Source organism: Equus caballus, chromosome 13 (genome assembly GCF_041296265.1).
Source record: "Equus caballus isolate H_3958 breed thoroughbred chromosome 13, TB-T2T, whole genome shotgun sequence".
In the NCBI taxonomy this organism is placed as follows: Eukaryota; Metazoa; Chordata; class Mammalia; order Perissodactyla; family Equidae; genus Equus; species Equus caballus.
Genome location: NC_091696.1, coordinates 34906147 through 34923765, shown reverse-complemented (window position 1 = coordinate 34923765; position 17619 = coordinate 34906147). Strand labels below are relative to the sequence as shown.

Below are 17619 nucleotides of genomic sequence, written 5' to 3'. Positions count from 1 at the left end.
ACACCTGCAGTCGATGTGAATTCCCAGGACCCACGCAAGTAAAGGATGGAAGAGAGCCTGTCCCCAAACCAGCATTCAGGAGAAGGCATCAACCAGTCCCTTGCCCCCCAAGCACAAACCTGTCCGCAGCCTTTACCACTAATGCCCTCTGACCGAGACATGTCGACAGTGATGAGAACTGTAACTGCATTTGGGGGTTTGAGTGAAGAACTACTTGAAATACAAACTAGACGCCATGAGACAGTGCTCACTCACTGTGGTGGCTGGGTGGGGGGAGCAGCCGATTCTGAAATGAAGTGGCTCCTCCCCAGGCTTTGGCTGTTAACAGAATCCATGCAAGTCACGGTAGTGATAAAAACAATAGCTACCATTTACCGAGCACTTTCCATGTGCCAGGGACTGTGGCAAATACTTTGAGGCAACATTTAATTTAACTCTTAACAAGTGCACAAGGTGGGTACTGTATTAGCCCCATTTTAGAGAAGAGAAAACAGGCTTGAAGAGGTTAGGCGACTTTCCTGTGGTCACACAGCATTAGAAACTTGAGCACACAGTCAAAATCAGGTGTGTGTGACTCCAGGGCCCACAAGACTCTCTGCCACAGGGACCCAGTACCAGCAAGCAAGCCCTTTTCTACCCAGCACTCTCCGGTCCCCCACTCACCTGTTGAATTCTGGGAGCTTCTCCAGGTCTAGCAAGGCTGAGTGGCAGGTGATCCGGGTCAGGTCAAACTGTGTTATCAGCTCTGACAAGGTCCTGCCCATCTGGTTCTCTGCAAGTGAGGGAAGCTCAAGCTCTCAGCTCCCTTCCTCAGGCCCTCCTTCCATTCTGAATCCCAAGGGCAGCCGAGCGAGCACACACGGGTTCCCCATTCCACTTTAACCACAGGCATTCAACTTCTAGCTATTTTATATACCAAAGGCCCAAATAAGCTTTCATTGGCAGAAAGGGTTCTGGCACTAAGGAAAAAGAAGTCTGAAAACAATCAGGCTGAGCCCGACTCCACTGCCCTCAAACACGTGAGCTGCAAGAGCAGCACGCGCCTGCCTGGCTGTACCCCGGAGATTCTGATTCGACTGGTCTGGGATGGGGTCTGAGCATAAGTGCGGTTTTCAAGCTTCCTGGGTGATTCCAAAGTGCAGCCAGAGCTGAGAACCACAGTGCTGGGCGCCATTTCTCATGAGGAGCAGCTCTGTCCCACACAGTCAGCAGGCATCATGGGCAGGCAGAGGCCTAAAGTGAGCCTCCGCCATGTCCCATACTAGCTGTGTGACTCTAGCAAGTTACTTGACTTCTCTGAGCCTCGCAATCCTCTTACAGACAGTGGGGAGAATAAATCCTTACCTTTCAAGCATATTTGAAGGATTACATGAGGTAAGGGCAGAATAAACAGTAAGCAGACTATTATTGCCACATTTTCAGAAACCCCTTTCAGAAAGAAGTCATTCATTTTAGTGCTTCTTTAAGATCTGGCCTCTAAGTCTTGGGCCAAGGGTAATGGCTCAGCCTGGACTAAACGAGGTCATAGCAATCCTGGTGATCCTGCCAGAGCACACACTTGCAGGAGCAGGCCTGTAACTGTACCATCAGAAGATCTGTAAGTTTTCTCCTTACTGTGAGGCAGATACTGTGCTGGGTGCCTCATACTCATGAGCTCAGTGGATCCTAACTTAACCCTGAGGTAGACGCTTATCCCCATTTTAAAGATGAGGCAACTGAGGCTCAGAAACCATAAGCTCCCTGAAGTCAGGGGTTACAGTATCTTATTCACTGTTGTAGCCCCAGCCCCACTGTAATATAGTGTCTGGCTCAATAAACATTTGTTGAATAAAAGAATGAACTCGTGCAAGTTTATGTAGCTGGCAGGTAGCACAGCCGGGACTGAAGCCCCGGTGGGCCTGAACCAATGCCCTGACTCCTCGCTGCAATGGCCCCACCAGGAGCTCTCAGGTGAGTAGGTACCTGCAAACCCGGAGCCACAGTTGGTGATGATGTCGAGCAATGCATCCGGCAGGAAGCCAGCAGCAGCAAAATGCTCCAAGAAAATGTCCCCTTGCCTCTTGGAGAGCTTGCTGCCATCCTTGTTGAGGAGCAGGGGCAGGTGGGCGAAGTGAGGGGGTGACCAGCCCAGGGCTCGGTAGAGGAGCAGGTGCTTGGAGGTGGAGACCAGCCACTCCGAGCCCCGCAGCACGTGGCTGACACCCATGTGGTGGTCGTCCACCACGCAGGCCAGGTGGTACGTAGGGAAGCCATCACTCTTCAGGATGACTGGGTCCCCCTCCACAGTGGCCACATCATGCCGATTCCAGCCATATACCAGGTCCTGAAAGGCTGGGGCCTCCTCCTCCAGACGGAAGCGGATAGCAGGCTTGGGGTCCTTGGCCAGCTTCTGGGCCACCTGCCCTGGGCTCAGGTTCCGGCACCGATTGTCATATCTGTTGGGAAGCAGAGCAGCATAGCAGGCAAGAGTACTGGTGATGGGCATAATCCTACCTGCGCCTCTGATAGCCATATGACCTGGGACAAGTCACTTACCTGTCTATTTCTTCACTCTTGAATGGGGATAACGAAAAGGCTGTTGTGCGGGAGAACTAAGTGAGATAACACAGTGTGGCAGGCACTTACGTCTGCCCACCTACCAGCCTGTCCCCTTTCCTGCTAACGAGGAAATGACAAAATGCCTAGTCCAAGAGGTTGAACCAGGATTGGCGCAGCCAATCATGCAATTCTCTTCCCCTATGCTGGTGACCGGTCCAGGCAGGACCAATCTAGTCACTGAGACTCAAAGAAAAGTACGCTCGGTGGGTAGGAGAGGGTTAAGGTTCTGGGAAAGATTTCTTCTCCAAGCAAGTGAGCCACAAGAGGAAAATCCTTTTAATTCCCCACCTTCCCCCTTCTGTGCTCCTCAGATGTCGTTCTGCGACTAGAGAATGCTTGGAGCTGCTGCAGCCACTTACAACTGATGGCGGTGGAGTAGGGGGGCTAGGGAGGCCAAAATAGAGCCCGGACATCTCAAAACTGCTGCTTTTACCCTGGAGACTTCTGCAGAATGAGAAGATAAATGTGTGGTTTATGCTCTGGCTACTCAAAGTGTGGTCTGTGGAGCCCCAGCATCAGCCTCACCTGGGATTTGTCTGAAATGCAGCATCTCAGGCTCCACCCCAGACCTGCTGAATCAGAATCTGCATGTTAATTAGATCCCCAGGTGATCAGTCTGCATGTTAAAGGATGAGAAGCTCTGGTTTGTCCCTTTTAAACAGGGTATTCCGTTACTTGCTCCCAAAAGCTTCTTAACTGATAAACAGAAGTAACACTTGTAAGCACAGTACTTGACACGCAGCTCAGTGTCCAATCGACAAACGGGTGCATGGATTCCAGCATAGGGCATGAGTGTAACTTTCAAAAATAATCTTCTGTCAATAGACAAGTAGACTGTTTATAGTAAAAAAGCAATGCAGCCGTGAATGTCATGACCTTGTACAAACATCCAAGCCCTTGTCCAAATAGTTCACTGAAACTGGAACTTAAATGTTATGATGCCACTGCCGATGGGAGCGTAAGCTAGCAAAGCGCCATGGACAGTATCCATCAAAGCCATAAACTGACCCCACATCTAGGAAGGTCTCCAACAAACACACTGCACATGTGCAAAATGACGTGTGTCCACATTACTCACCATAGCTCTTTTATAATGAGAAAAAAATGAGAAATTGCATAAAGGGTCATCAGTAAGGAATTGATTAAGTAAACGATGGTTTACCCATATAATGGAATCCTATGCAAGCATAAGAAAAAATCATGGATTTCTATATGATGTAGACTGATCCTCAAGACAGTAAGTGGGAATGTAAGTTGCATAATAAATATAGCGTGTGCTACTATTTGAACGAGGAAGAAAAGAAACAACACGCGTTTATCAGAGCGTGCACTGAATGTCTCTGGAGGAGACACAGAAAATTCTAACACCCGTTTGTCTCTGCAGAGGGTCAGCACTGGGAGAGATCTTTGCATATCTCTCTCTGGCCACGAGAAAATTTTACTTACTCAAAATAACAAATAACTAAAATTACTTTACATGTTCCTGCCTGAGATCCAATGTGGGAGGCAGCTCCCACATGGCCCCAACGATCCTCGCCTCCTGGGATTTCTGCCCTTGTGTCATCCCCTCCCGTGGAGTGCGGGCTGGACCTGGTGACTTCCTTCTAACGAAGAGAGTACGTACAACAAAAGTGATGATGAGATGTCACCTCCTCCACTAGGTTACCACAGACTCTAGCTCTCATCCTAAAGTCTCACTCACTCTCATGCTTTCTCCCCAGCTCGCTCTGAGGAAAGCCAGCTGCCAAGTTGTGAAGTGCCCCATGGAGAGGCCCGTGTGGCCCTGAGGTCTGCCGACAGCCTCGTGAGAGAAGAGGGAAGCAGATCCTCCCGGAGTCAAGGCTTGAGATAAGTGCAAGCCTGACCAAGGCCTGGACTGCAGCTCTGAGAAACCCTGAGCCAAGGGACCCAGCCAAGCCGTGCCCAGACTCCTGACCCAGAGAAACTGTAAGATCAGAAAAGTCTGGGAGTAATTTGTCATGGAGCAAAAGCTAATGAACAGGGGCCAGCCCCGCGGCCGCGTGGTTAATTTCACGGGATCCGCTGCAGCGGCCCAGGGTTTCCCTGGTTCAGATCCTGGGCACAGACACGGCACTGCTGGTCAGGCCACGCTGAGGCAGCGTCCCACATGCCACAACTAGAAGGACCCACAACTGAAAATACAAAACTATGTACCGGGGGGCTTTGGGGAGAAAAAGTTAAAATAAAATCTTTAAAAAAATTAAAAAATTTTAAAAAGCTAATGAACACACTCAACTTTGGGGAGGCACAGTGACGGGCTGCGGCTCTCACCGGGGCGTCTGGTGGTTCCTCAGGGCCTCCCTCTTCAGCAGCTCCAGCCGCTGTGGCGAGCAGAAACAGGGGTAAGCAGCGCCGGTCTTCAGCAGAGCTTCTGCAGCCTGGGCGTACAGCTCAAGTCGCTGAGATTGCAGGTAGGGCCCGGCAGGACCGCCCCGGCGGGGGCTCTCATCAGGGGGAATGCCTGGAGAGAATAAGCACCAAAAAATAGTAACTAAGAGGCATACAGCACTCATTGCCAGGCACTGTTCTAAGCAGTGTACACATATAGTAAAAGTCTTAGTCCTCCCGCAAAATCCACGAGGTCAGTACTATTAGGATTTGCCTTTTACAGATGCAAAGCTAAAGGAGAGAGAGATGACGTGCTTGAGGTCAGGCCGCCTGGCGGATAAGGAGTTGGACGGAGGTGCACTGGTTCCACAGTCCACGCTCTTAACTGCACATCCTCTCCAACCATCCTGTCCCTGGGGAGGCAGAAACCAGCCCAAGCCTGCAACAGCTGACTCAGGAGAAAAGGTGTGGTCCAGGGCACAGCCTGTCAGGCCCTGGCTGGACTCCTGGCTGCCCCTGATGAGCTGTGACAACGGTTCCTGAAGATGTGTGAGTGCTAGAGTGCCAAGCACCTGTCAGGCTGCTTTTACATTTTGTCATCTCTGTGAAGCCTAGGACCACCCTACCCAGAAGGTGCCATTATTATCCCATTCAGTAAGGAGGACACATGCACGGAGGGTCTTTGCTATGTCACCTGACCAGGATAAGGAGCACAACCAGGTTCAAACCCAGGTTAGCTGGCCCCAGAGTCCATGCTCTTAACCATTCATTGTGCTGCCCCTTTTGTTCCTTAGACTTTCTAAGCCTCAGTTTCCTTCTCTGAAAAGTGGAACTGATAGTCTACCGTGCAGTGAGTGTGAGAACTAAGTCCACCAGTGCTTACAAAGAGCTCAGCCTGATGGCTTACACGTACAGCAGCCGCAATAGACGCTGTGGATTACACGTGATCTGCTAAAAGCCAACCCCCAATCCAGGGTCCAGTCTCCTCAGGTCATAAAGGACAGACTTAACTGTAAACACTTCCAGGAGAGGACAGAGGGGACACAGGAGAGCTGGATTATGGCATTTCTGTCCTCAAATAGCTTTCAAATGAATTAGGAAGATAAGCACATGGGTAACCCTGCTACCCCCCACATGGGCAACACAAACTGGAGGTGGCCAGGCCTGGGGTCAGATGCACTGGCCAGCTCTGAGGCCCTGGGCGAGTCACCTTTCTGAGCCTCCATTTCCTCACTGATAAAAGGAGGATATGAACAGTCATTTTCTCCTGAGGGTCATCACAAGGCTAGAATGCGAGGACCTAGGGAAAGTGCTTCATGTATTGCCTGGCATGTGCTAAGACTCACAAAGCTCTGCTTGTGATTATTAGAGTGTTACTGGGCTCCCTCTCCCACTGGGCCTCTGTTTCTTCAATTGTCAGAAAAGGGGGCTGGGTTAGGTAAATTTGGGGGTCCCTTCCTGATCCAACTTAACATGTTCAGTGTGTGGAATGCCCCAGGGTTTAAGAGTGACTTCACTAGGAGAACTTAAAACCTATGTTCACATAAAAACTACTATGTAGGGGCCAGCCCCGTGGCCGAGTGGTTAAGTTCGCCTGCTCTACTTCTGCGGCCCGGGGTTTTGCCGGTTCGCATCCTGGGCGCAGACGTGGCACCGCTGGTCGGGTCTTGCTGAGGTGGCATCCCACTTGCCACAACTAGAAGGACCCACAACTAAAAATATACAACTATGTACCAGGGGGATTTGGGGAGAAAAAGGAAAAATAAAATCTTTAAAAAAAACACACAACCAAAAAACTACTATGTAAATATTCTTAGCAGTTTTATTCTAATAGCCAAAAAAGCAGAAACAATCCAAATGCCCATCCACTGATGAATGGAAAAACAAAACGGGTATTTCCACACACTGGATATGACCTGGTCACAAAAAGGAACGAAGTACTGACTCACGCTACAACACAGATGCACCTCTGCTAAGGAGAAGCCAGTCACGGACAGCCACCTCTTGTTTGCTTCCAGTTAGATGAAACGTCCGGAATGGGTAAACCACAGAGACAGAAAGTAGCTTAGTGGTTGCCAATGGCTGGAGGAAAGGAGGAATAGGGACTGACTGCTATTAAGCATGGGTTTCATTTTGGGGTGATGAAAACATTCTGGAATTAGATATTGGTGATGGCTGCACAACATAGTGAATATACTAGAAAACACAGAATTGTATAGTTTGAATGGCGAATTTCACATTATGTGAATTATATGTCAATTGAAAGAAAAGGACTCCCGAAGCAAGAAGCTCCAGAGGTCAGCCACCCTGGGGAGCCTGGACACCTGCCCTCTCCCTCACCAAAAGGCTGGGGTAGGGGAGGTCTGCTGAGGGGCCGCAGGCCGCACTCACACCATCACGCGGCACTGGGAGCTCCGCAAGGGTGGTACTTGTTCATCAGCAGACCCCTCGTGCCCAGTACAGTGCCTGACAGGAAGCAGGCGCTCCGTGAAATCCAAGTTTTTGCTGTGGCCTGCGTGGCATTTCACGATTTTGCTCCCGCCAACCCCTCTGTCCTCACGTCTCCAGTTATTCTGCTTTGTTCACTGTGCTTGGGCCACAATGGCCTCCCTGCTGCTTCTCTAATATGCCCAGCACTTCGCTTCTGCAGGGCCTTTGCATCTGCTATTCCCTCTGCTTTGAACATTCTTCCCCAAGGTAACCATGGGGCTGGCCCCTCACTTCATGTAGGTGTCTGCTCTAATGTCACCTCCTCAGAGAAGACCACCCTATCAAAAAGAGCACCCCGTAATCTGTTACCCATTCTTCCACAGCACTTATCAACACTCAATAGCACAGCAAGAATGAATGAATCTGTTTACCTGTCTCCCCTCCATACTGAGCGCAGGATCTCTGCTCAGTGCTGGAACACTACCTGGAGCACAGTAAGTGATCTCGGTGAATGAATTCCTGTATTTAACTAATCTCGACTAAGTTTCTGCTACAGCTTTCCACAACAGAAGACAGAAATGAAATCTGTTTCTGCCATTAAGAATCCAGAGTCTAGTTAATAATTCACCTGAGGTTAGAATACACATCTCAAAACGGTCATGGTATTTTCGGTATGTTTCCTTGGGAAGCTTAACTAGTCCTACCTGTCCCGACAGGAGGCAACTATTGACCCAGAGAACACAAGCACACCCCTCCTTGTCCTCCCTGAGCTTAGCTCTCCTCCAGATTAAACCTCCCATGAAAGATCGATTTCAGGGGCTGCACAAGTTTTGTTTCGCTCATACAGTGTGGTTAAAAAAAAGACAAACAAACTGGAGCTCAGATTTAACAATGTGAAGCGTTCATTAAAAAACAATAACAAAGCACCTGGAGTTCTGGCTCCTCTTGGCAATCAGAAGATTTAACAAGCTGGGCCACCATTCCCACGTGGGAACATGGGGAGCGTTCTCCTGCTCACCATAAACCTAGCACTCCAGTTCCATCTTACACCTGGCCTGTGCCTCCTGCCTGCTCCCAGGGGCACTTGAGATTCTGAGATAAGAACAGGAATCTCAAAACAGCCTTAGAGCTTTTCTTCAGAGAGCTTCAGCATCTTTTTGGGTGGTACGTGTCACCCCAGGCAGTATAAATGTACCCATTTCTCCAGGAACTCCTCATTCTCCATCCCAGGCCCGGTGGGAAGACCTACAGGCTCCTTTCCCTGCTCCCTCCTTGAAGAAGGATCCTTTCTCTGCCAGCCTCACCTGCCCACTCCAGCATGTCCTCGATATTCTCCGCTGCCCCAGGCACAAGGCGGGTCTGATCCGTGTCCTCCAGCCTCAGGATGAAGCTTCCCTGGTGCTTCTTGGCAAAGATGTAGTTGTACAAGGCAGTGCGGAGGCCGCCCAGGTGCAAGAAGCCTGGTAAAAGTAGAGGACAGCTCAGACAGGACAGGGACAAGCAGCTGATGGGCCTCAGCCAAAGGGCAAGTTAGCCCTGCTTGTGACAGATTGTCCCAACAAACTTCAAAGCCCAAGAAACGACTACCCCCGCCCCATTTCTCCAGGCAGCACCCCGTCAGTCAGACTACCATAGAAGAGGGCTGAGGTCATCGACTCCTTTAGCCCCACATCCTGCAAGTACACCGCTCAAGTTGTGGAGCGTGTCATTTTATAAAAAAACTCCAACTGCACCTGTTATCCTACTTTGAGATTTGCCTCAAGGCCAAATTTCACCCAAACGAGAAGCAGAGGTTTATTCATTGAAGCCACATCACACGTGCGTTTAACTTATGCAAATTAACAAAGTGCAGGGGCAAAAAAAAAAAATTCATCACAAATTAAAAACGAGTGGTTAAGTTTGCGCGCTCCGCTTCGGCGGCCCAGGGTTTTGCTGGTTCAGATCCTGGGCGCAGACATGGCACCACTTGTCAGGCCATGCTGAGGCAGCATCCCAAATGCCACAACCAGAAGGACCCATAACTAAAAATACACAACTATGTACCGGGCAGCTTTGGGAGAAAAAAAGAGAAATAAAATCTTAAAAAAAAAAAACTGTGAAATTACATTTTGCATATACCCTCTACACACTGTCATGACACTCCACATCACACATTTTCAGTTTTGTCTACTTGAGATTTTCACTTTAACTGCTGGCTTTAAGTACTAACCAAAAGTAATATTCGACTCCACTTCATCCAAGTTTAAACTCATAAGATTCTACTTCATCATCACTCAATGACCAGTTTTCCCAGGGCTGTCATTTCTCCCTTACCCAACCCTCTTTGGCCCAGCCCATGGCCCCATCTCCACAATGAGCTCATCTGCATCTCCAGGTCCGGGAGGCAGCACCGGATAGGAGAAGCTCCTCTGGGATCAGGCAGACTTCAGTTCAACACTGATTATGTGTGTGACCTTCAACTAGTTATCGCAAGGCCACCATAAACCAGCGGTCCCCAAGATAGAAGACAGGGGTTCAGTTGTTGAAAGCAAGACCTTTTACATCAAGTAGACCTGGACTCAAATTCTGCACCCATCAATTACTGGTTCCTACCCCTTGGGCACTCTACTTAACTTTTATGAGCTTCAATTTCCTCATCTATTAGGATTAAAAACAAAAAACAGAAACGTTTCTTATAGGATTACTATGAGGGCCAAATGCTGACGGAAGTACACCCTTCAATTAGGTTTAGCTATTGTAATGACCTGTGTTGCTTGATAATTCTTTTATCTGTTGTAGTCAACAGCCTTTCCCACATGGGCTTTTCCTGCAAATCAGCAAGGAAACAATTATAATCATCGTAATTGAGGCTACTGTTTATTAAATGCTTTCTATGAGTATCAGACCTTGCTAAGTGCCTCAGCTGCATTAGCACAAACCCAAGAGGCAGGTACTATTACTAGCCCTGTTTGACAGATGGTAAAACTCAGAGGCTCAGAGAGGGTAAGTCATTTGCCCAAGTCACACAGCTAGGAAGTGGCAAAGTCAGAAATCTGGACCTGGACAATCCCAGGCCTTGGCACCCAAACTGGTGGTGGTCTGCAAACTGTTGCCAGTTCACCATCAAGTAAGGAGACAAACTGTGTAATGTTTAAAAACTTGTAGAAATTTGACAGAATAATTTTATATCTATTGACTCTAATTAAAAAAAGCAGGCTCATATTTTGTATGCTTTTAAGATTTCCATTTTCCTAGTAATTCATTTATTTTGATTTTATAAAAGTATTGATCCATAATTGATTAGAAATTGGAAACCAACCCTTTCATCATGGATGTTTTGAGAAGCTTGCTCTACACTATACTGCCTGCCAAGAAAGATCCTGTCACTCCATGCAGCTGGGATCTTGCCACAAAGGCAGCCTTACATGCTGACCCTGGAGTACAGAATGAGAAGGCCGAGTGGGGAGAGGGCAGAAGGTAGCCTCAGTGAGAAACTGGAGGCGAGGCCCCTACAAGATCTGCACTAGGGTCTACAATGGGCTCCTTTCTGTCTTGCTAAGCTTCAACGTTCACCATAAGGCTTTTGTACCTGCAATTACCTCTGCCTGGAAGGTTTCTCCCACAGGCTTCACATATCTAGCTCCTCCTTGCCATTTGGTTCTCAACTGAAATGTCACCTCCTCGGCAAGGCTTTCTTGGGCATCCTAACCAAACCCCAGTCCCCTACTCTGATTCATTTGCCGCATGGCACATGTGACTGCCTAAAATTACAGTTATTTTTATGTTTGTCGCGGCCACTACAGTGTAAGCTCCTTGACAGCAGGGGCCCTACTGTCTCCATGACCACTGTATCCCAGCGCCTACTACAGTACCTGGCAGTTTGTACTCAATATACATTTATTGAATACATTAAAAAAACACCGAAAGAGATGCTACAGTACAATAAATACAAAGAAACTCCGGGCAACGCGAATAATTTCCACTCGTAGACCTGTCTCTCTAAAACGGGGTCGCGCTCCCCGCCCACTCTGACTCCACCGGAAGGGATTCATTCGGGAACTTTCGGGGGGGTGGGCAAGGGACGGTGGGCCTTGGCCTGCAGCGTCACGTCCGCCATGGTTACCTGTGGGGCTAGGGGCGAAGCGCACTCGCACCGCAGCCCCGGAATCAGTGCCCAGGCTGGCCTCGCGCCGTCCTAGGGGGCGGCCTAAGGCCGCCGGGGGCCTCCCCGGCTGCAGCAGCCTCTTCAGGAGCACCGCCATAGGGAGTGGAGTCGCACACATGGGCTTCCCCGGGCATCACTTCCGGGGACTCTTCTCAGCCAATCCGCTTCCTCTACAGCGGGCGTAACTCCGCCCCTTAAAGGCGCAGGCCTCCTAGTCTGCAAGCCCACGCCCCCCTGCACGACTGCGGCCCCACTCGGCCTCTAGGGGGCAGAGCCCACCGAGCAGGCGATTTCCCGGGCCCGCCCCCACTCCCCCCCCGCGACGGGTCCCGAAAGCTAAAGCGTGGCAGGGGCCGGATCGGGGAAGCGGAGGAGGCGGGTCTCCATAGAAACCTCCACCTGTTTCCGGCCAGGCTGTGTGAGATTAGGGGCTGCTGCGGGGGCCAATCTCAGCTAGCTCGCCTTTTCCCGGCGGCCTCTGCGGGAGCGGTGGGTGTTGTACACAATCATCATGGCGGCGGCCGGAGCCCCGGATGGTAAGTGTGGAGGGGGTGGCGGGCGCCGGGGTTTGGGCCGAGGGGAAGCGGGCGCGCCACGGGGGGTGCGGCCTGGCGCGGGGAGGAGTAGCCTGCCTCGGGAACGGTGGTCCGGCGGCGCCCGCGCAGAGTCCGAGCCCAGGCCCAGCCCGCGGCGAGCGCCCACCCCCTGACCCCCCTGCAGGCATGGAGGAACCTGGCATGGACACGGAGGCCGAGACGGTGGCGGCCGAGGCGCCCGCGCGGCCCCTCAACTGCGTGGAGGCCGAAGCCGCGGCGGGGGCGGCAGCCGAAGACTCCTGCGCCGCGCGAGGCGTTCTGCAGCCGGCCCCGGCCCAGCCCCCTGGGGACCCCGCGGCCCAGGCCTCGGTCAGCAACGGCGAGGACGCGGGCGGCGGCGCGGGCAGGGAGCTGGTGGACCTGAAGATCATCTGGAACAAGACTAAGCACGACGTGAAGTTCCCTCTGGACAGCACAGGCTCCGAGCTAAAGCAGAAGATTCACTCGATTACAGGTATTCCCCGTGCGCTGACGGCCACAGCCGGCCTTCCCCACCCCGCCTGCCCATCGCTGGCGCTTACACCGTGCCGCGCACTGCGCTGGCCTTGCCTCGGCTCCCTCAGTGCTCATAACACTCCTCCGAAGTAAGTACTAGTATGCCCATTATTCAGATGGGGAAAATGAGATCCAAGATCCTAGAGTTAGTAAGTGGCTGAGTTGAGATTCAGGCCCAGATCTGACTCTTAGGCCCAAGCTTCTAACTGGCGTTGCCCAAACATCTCTAGTAAAAGTCACCTAAGGCCCTTGGTAAATTTACAGCTCTTAGGCCCTCCCCCGTGGAGATTTTGATTCAGTGGGTTTGGAATGTGACCAGGACTTTATTTTTAGCAAATAGGTAATTCTCATAAGGGAAGTTTAGGAGACACTGCTGTTGGCTATCCTGCTGGCCTGGTCTCAGATGCTCATGTTACTTAGTTTTATCTCGTTTACAGATTCTGCTGGCTGAAGTGATTTCTTTTTTAAGCTTTCTTCCTGTAGTCAGTAAGCTCATAAAAACAGCAACTTTGTCCTTACTGGGTTTTGTATCCCTGAGGCCTGTGGACTCTCATTTAATATTTGGCAGATTGGATGATTGAGAAACAACTAGGAATGAATGATAGCTAGTTTTTATTGAAAAATTGCTGAACAGCAGGTGCTGCATTAAATGTTCTATGTTTTACCTATCTTTTAAGCCTTAAAATGAGTCCATACAGAAGTAACTGCTGTTATCAGTGTTAGAAAGTTCTGGAAAGTGTGGGTCAGAGAGGTTGTGAATTCCCCAAGCTCCCGAAAGTAGTATGAGGTAGAGCAGTATTCACTTCCAGGTCTCTTGCCCGAGGACTCTGGTCCACGTCTGTTTTCCATTCTTTGCTTTCACTGTCCTCTACTTTTTACCAAGGTCTCCCGCCTGCCATGCAGAAAGTCATGTATAAGGGACTCGTCCCTGAGGATAAGACGTTAAGAGAAATAAAAGTGACCAGCGGGGCCAAGATCATGGTGGTTGGCTCCACGATAAATGATGTTTTAGCAGTCAACACGCCCAAAGATGCTGCGCAGCAGGATGCAAAGGCCGAGGAGAACAGGAAGGAGCCTCTCTGCAGGCAGAAAGTGAGTCTGTCGTGTGATCGTTCGTCCTGGGGAGTGTGAGGCTTTGTCCTCTCGAGCCTAGGCTGGTCATATCCTCCCTAGAATAAGCTCCTTTTCGGACAGGGCCCATGATGGAAATTTATGGCAGCAGTTGGGTGCGGCTGGCTGTTGAGTGGAGGTGACAACTACCTGAGATTTGCAACTTTGTCTCATCTGGCGGGTCAGTGTGTCTAAAGTCTACCTACTTTAGGATAAGGCCTTTATAAAGGCAGCCTTCAGTTAGGTATGGAAAGGAATCTGCTGTGGGTTGCTCTCCTATCAGTCCAAAGAAAAATGGCACTACTAGCATTATTCCCCCATTTTGTACAAGTCCTTCATTTGTTTTTTGGTTCGTGGCTTCCCCCAAGTCAACAAGCCCGTTTCTGGATAGGCATGGGAATCAAGAGCTTCCAAAGGTTCTTCTAAAACTGTTTCTGGAAGCCAAGTGAAGCTGACTAGGAAGATAACTACACTGATTTTTTTTTTTCCCTCCTGGTCGATGAAATGGGGGCCTGATTTTTCACATTCTCTGTTGCTCATTTTGGATGGAAGAGATCTAGCCTTGTCTTATGTTCGTTGCAGCCATAAAAATTATTTTACTGTGGAAGGAACTGGTTGGAAGAACCATCACTTGCCATTTTGTCACCCGGCAAATCCTGCTCGTTGTTATGAACCCTGCTGGCCACTCTTAGTAGTGTTCTAGGAAAATAGGTATTCTCAGCCTAACCAGTGTCCTGAGCAGAGTGGACCCACATGAACCACCGTCAGTGTTAGTTAACATAGGCACCAAAGCATGTGGCTGACAGTGTAAGAAGGACACAAGTGTGTTACAGATCCATAATCCCTTATGTGTGCTTCCAAAACCTAAAAAGAGTTTGACAGCCAAGTGTTTTTGTAGATTTGGCAGCAAATCCTGACCAGATTTACTGTGAATATTCATGTTTTGCTGTAGATATACTAGTGTGTTTGGTGACAAGGTGCTGCCCCAGACCCCACAAAGGATATTATGTAATATATTTTATTTATTTATTTATTTATTTTGAGGAAGATTAGCCCTGAGCTAACATTTGCTGCCAATCCTCCTCTCCTTGCTGAGGAAGACTGGCCCTGAGCTAACACCTGTGCCCATCTTCCTCTACTTTATACGTGGGACGCCTGCCACAGCATGGCTTTTGCCAAGTGATGTCATGTCTGCACCCGGGATCCGAACCGGCGAACCCCGGGCTGTCGAAGCGGAACGTGTGAACTTAACTGCTGCGCCACCAGGCCGGCCCCATATGTAATATATTTTAAAACTATATTAGATTTGTAAAATCCCTAAAAGTTTTTGACTTTATAAAAAGTCTAGAACTTCTGTCCCATGGGGTATCAGATAAGGGGTTGTAACCCTGTATTAACGTTTAAAAGGTGGTTATTTGCACACTTTCAACCCAAAATATGTGGTTATAATGTCTTGTAACCAGTTGAGTTCATTTTCCTTCTCCTCTGCCGCATGTATGCAATTGTCAGATATGAGCGTGTCAGACGTGAGTGATTGTTCCCACTGGTTACACCCTTGGAGCGCAACGTGCCTCTTAAATACAGGTTACTAATGGTAGCTTAGCAGCCTTAGAACTCTTCTCCACGTTGCAGGGAAAATTCTTTAAAAGGTGCTTGGGAGATGTGAGTCTAGATATCCTCCTAGTGCATGCTGCTTCTGTTCGCTGATGCCATCGAGGAGGCGTAACATGGCCTAATGAGAGGGACGCGTTTTGCTGGCTTTTCATCAGCTCGTGCAGGAATCTGGGCCTGGTACATAGGGTAACCCTTTGCTCACAGTCTGGCCGTATTGAGTTTGTTCCTACCAGAGGATTTCTGCCATGCTAGTGCGGATTTGAGCTGGCTCACGGCCACCTGGTGCTTAATTCAATTAAATTTTTACCCTCTGTGACTCATTGCCCCATAGTTCTGGCTTTACCCAACAGGACCTATAAAGCCATAGATGGAGAGGAAACAAGACCCAGGCATTTGGGCCAGACTGAGCTGTTTTAGGGGCTGTGAGCTTAAGTAGAACCTTTCATGAGCCGCCTCAAACTCCTGGGGCGGGCGTGGGGTTAGAGACTTCTTAATGTCAGGCTCTCGAGTCATCAGCATTTGTCTTTGGCAATGTGGTTCTTCAAGCTTTCTGTTTAGCTGAGGCTGAGGGTGAGGCAGTGGGGAAGACTTCAGCAATAGACTGAGTCTCCATTTGCTGAAGAAAGGCCCTTCTGGGCAGGCTGATTTACCAGCATCGTTACGGGTTTCTTTGGGAATTTAAGTGGACAGAAATGGCTGTCATTTTGTACCTGCCAGTAGAGCAGCACCCTTTGTGGCTCTCTTTAGCTTGAAGTTTAATCCTTTCATTGGTGGTTTTGCGGGAAGGTCGGTGGGGTGGGAGGGAAGTAGTGTTCATTTGTCTTAACATTCTAGAAATCCTTTTTGCCCCAGAACTTTGATTTCTAGTATGGTAACCACATGTGGCTGATTAAAATTCAATAAAACTAACAATTCAGTTCCTCAGTCAGAGTAGCCAATTTCATGTGCTTAATAGCCACAAGGGGCTCATGGCTACTGGTTGGGACAGCATATGTATAGAACATTTCCATCATCATGGAAATTTTTGCTGGATAACACTACTCTAGTGTCAAAGGACCCATAATCTGTAGACAGGGAAAGCTTTTGAACCAAAACATTAAGGCTTTCTTCATCCTCTTTTTCAGCGAGCTAGTGACATGACTTAAATGCAGTCAGCTGTTTCATTTAATTATCTCTTCTGACTTACCTTATAGCAACACAGGAAAGTGTTGGATAAAGGAAAACCTGAAGATGTGATGCCATCTGTTAAGGGTGCCCAGGTAAGTCAGAGTCCTTTGTGAGCATTCTGCAAACGAGCCAGGTCCACCCTCTGAGGTTCCTGTGGTCATGTCCTTGCATCCTGTCCCTTCTCCTTTTTCTGTCTTACTTTGTTTCTGGTCCCGCCTTCTCTTACTGTGCCCTTGTGTCTCCAGGAGCGCCTGCCAACGGTACCCTTATCTGGCATGTACAATAAGTCTGGGGGGAAAGTGAGACTCACCTTTAAGCTAGAACAAGACCAGCTGTGGATCGGCACAAAAGGTACGTCGCTGCCCTTATCTCTGCCCGGCTTCTGCCTCTGGCACCCAGCAGCCGTCCGTCTTTGGAGCGGTTCTGCTCCTTCCTCGGAAAGCTCTCTCTCCACTCTGCTTTGCTTGCTCCTGGCTTTTGATTTTGGTTTTCTATGTTCGCCTTTTGTTTGAACCCTTTTCCCTCCTTCTTTTCAGTCTCATTTCAGGGCCATCAAACATTGGCTCTTCAGTTGCGCCCAAAACCAGAGGCCCTAAACCTGTGACCTGAGGGCCAGGTCTGTTCCATAGACAAGGGTTTTATGGGTTTACCCACAATCTGTAAAAATCAGGAGATTTCACCTGATCTGACTTTTTTTTTGGCTTCTCTTGAAAAAAAGTCAAAAGATCTAGCCATTTTGGACCTGCATTCTCACCTGGCAAAGATCAGCTGGAGCCAAGTCGTAGTTCCAGATGGGCCATGCTACAGTCCTCACTGTCCCTTTTATCTTAGAGGTGGCTGTCTTCCTTCACATATGTCACCCACCTGGCCCCTGTAGGTCAGAGTTCGCCCCTGTACTGGGTGCAGGTTTCCTAGTACTAGGGACCTACCCCTCCCTCCCTGCCTGATTGCCCTCTGTCTGTCCCCACCCACCCCTGCCTGCGCACGGAGGGTCAGGCTTGCTGTTTGCTGGAATTGCCTCTGCCTGTCTTCCCTCTCCCTCTCCCACATGGTTCAGAGTCTTGTCAGTTACACTCCAGAATTATCTGTGTTCTTTTCTTTGCCACTCTGTTGTGC

At 49.6% G+C, this 17619-nt stretch overlaps 2 protein-coding genes across 12 annotated transcripts in view; one reads left to right on the top strand and one right to left on the bottom strand.

Moving 5' to 3' along the window:
* The window catches only part of EARS2 (glutamyl-tRNA synthetase 2, mitochondrial), a 27250-nt gene extending 14425 nt beyond the window's left edge, over positions 1-12825 (bottom strand). For 3 of the 6 annotated variants that reach the window (XR_011424722.1, XR_001378194.3, XM_001500946.6), the window contains exons 1-5: positions 11480-11724; positions 8682-8837; positions 4891-5080; positions 1963-2435; positions 664-772 (exon numbers count right to left, since the gene is read on the bottom strand). Coding sequence is in view for 2 of the 6 variants with exons in the window: in XM_001500946.6 (XP_001500996.2) it covers positions 664-772; positions 1963-2435; positions 4891-5080; positions 8682-8837; positions 11480-11639 (1088 nt within the window). In the remaining 4 variants the exon portion in view is untranslated. Of the gene's footprint in view, positions 1-663; positions 773-1962; positions 2436-4890; positions 5081-8681; positions 8838-11479; positions 11725-12638 lie in introns of those variants that run through there. The other 3 variants (XR_011424720.1, XR_011424721.1, XM_070232106.1) reach the window with 3 other exon arrangements.
* The window catches only part of UBFD1 (ubiquitin family domain containing 1), a 20843-nt gene continuing 15033 nt past the window's right edge, over positions 11810-17619 (top strand). For 5 of the 6 annotated variants that reach the window (XR_011424723.1, XM_070232110.1, XM_070232109.1 and 2 more), the window contains exons 1-5: positions 11919-12057; positions 12242-12571; positions 13496-13704; positions 16530-16595; positions 16749-16854. Coding sequence is in view for 5 of the 6 variants with exons in the window: in XM_070232110.1 (XP_070088211.1) it covers positions 12033-12057; positions 12242-12571; positions 13496-13704; positions 16530-16595; positions 16749-16854 (736 nt within the window). In the remaining variant the exon portion in view is untranslated. Of the gene's footprint in view, positions 12058-12241; positions 12572-13495; positions 13705-16529; positions 16596-16748; positions 16855-17619 lie in introns of all 6 variants that reach the window. The other variant, XM_014730052.3, reaches the window with a different exon arrangement.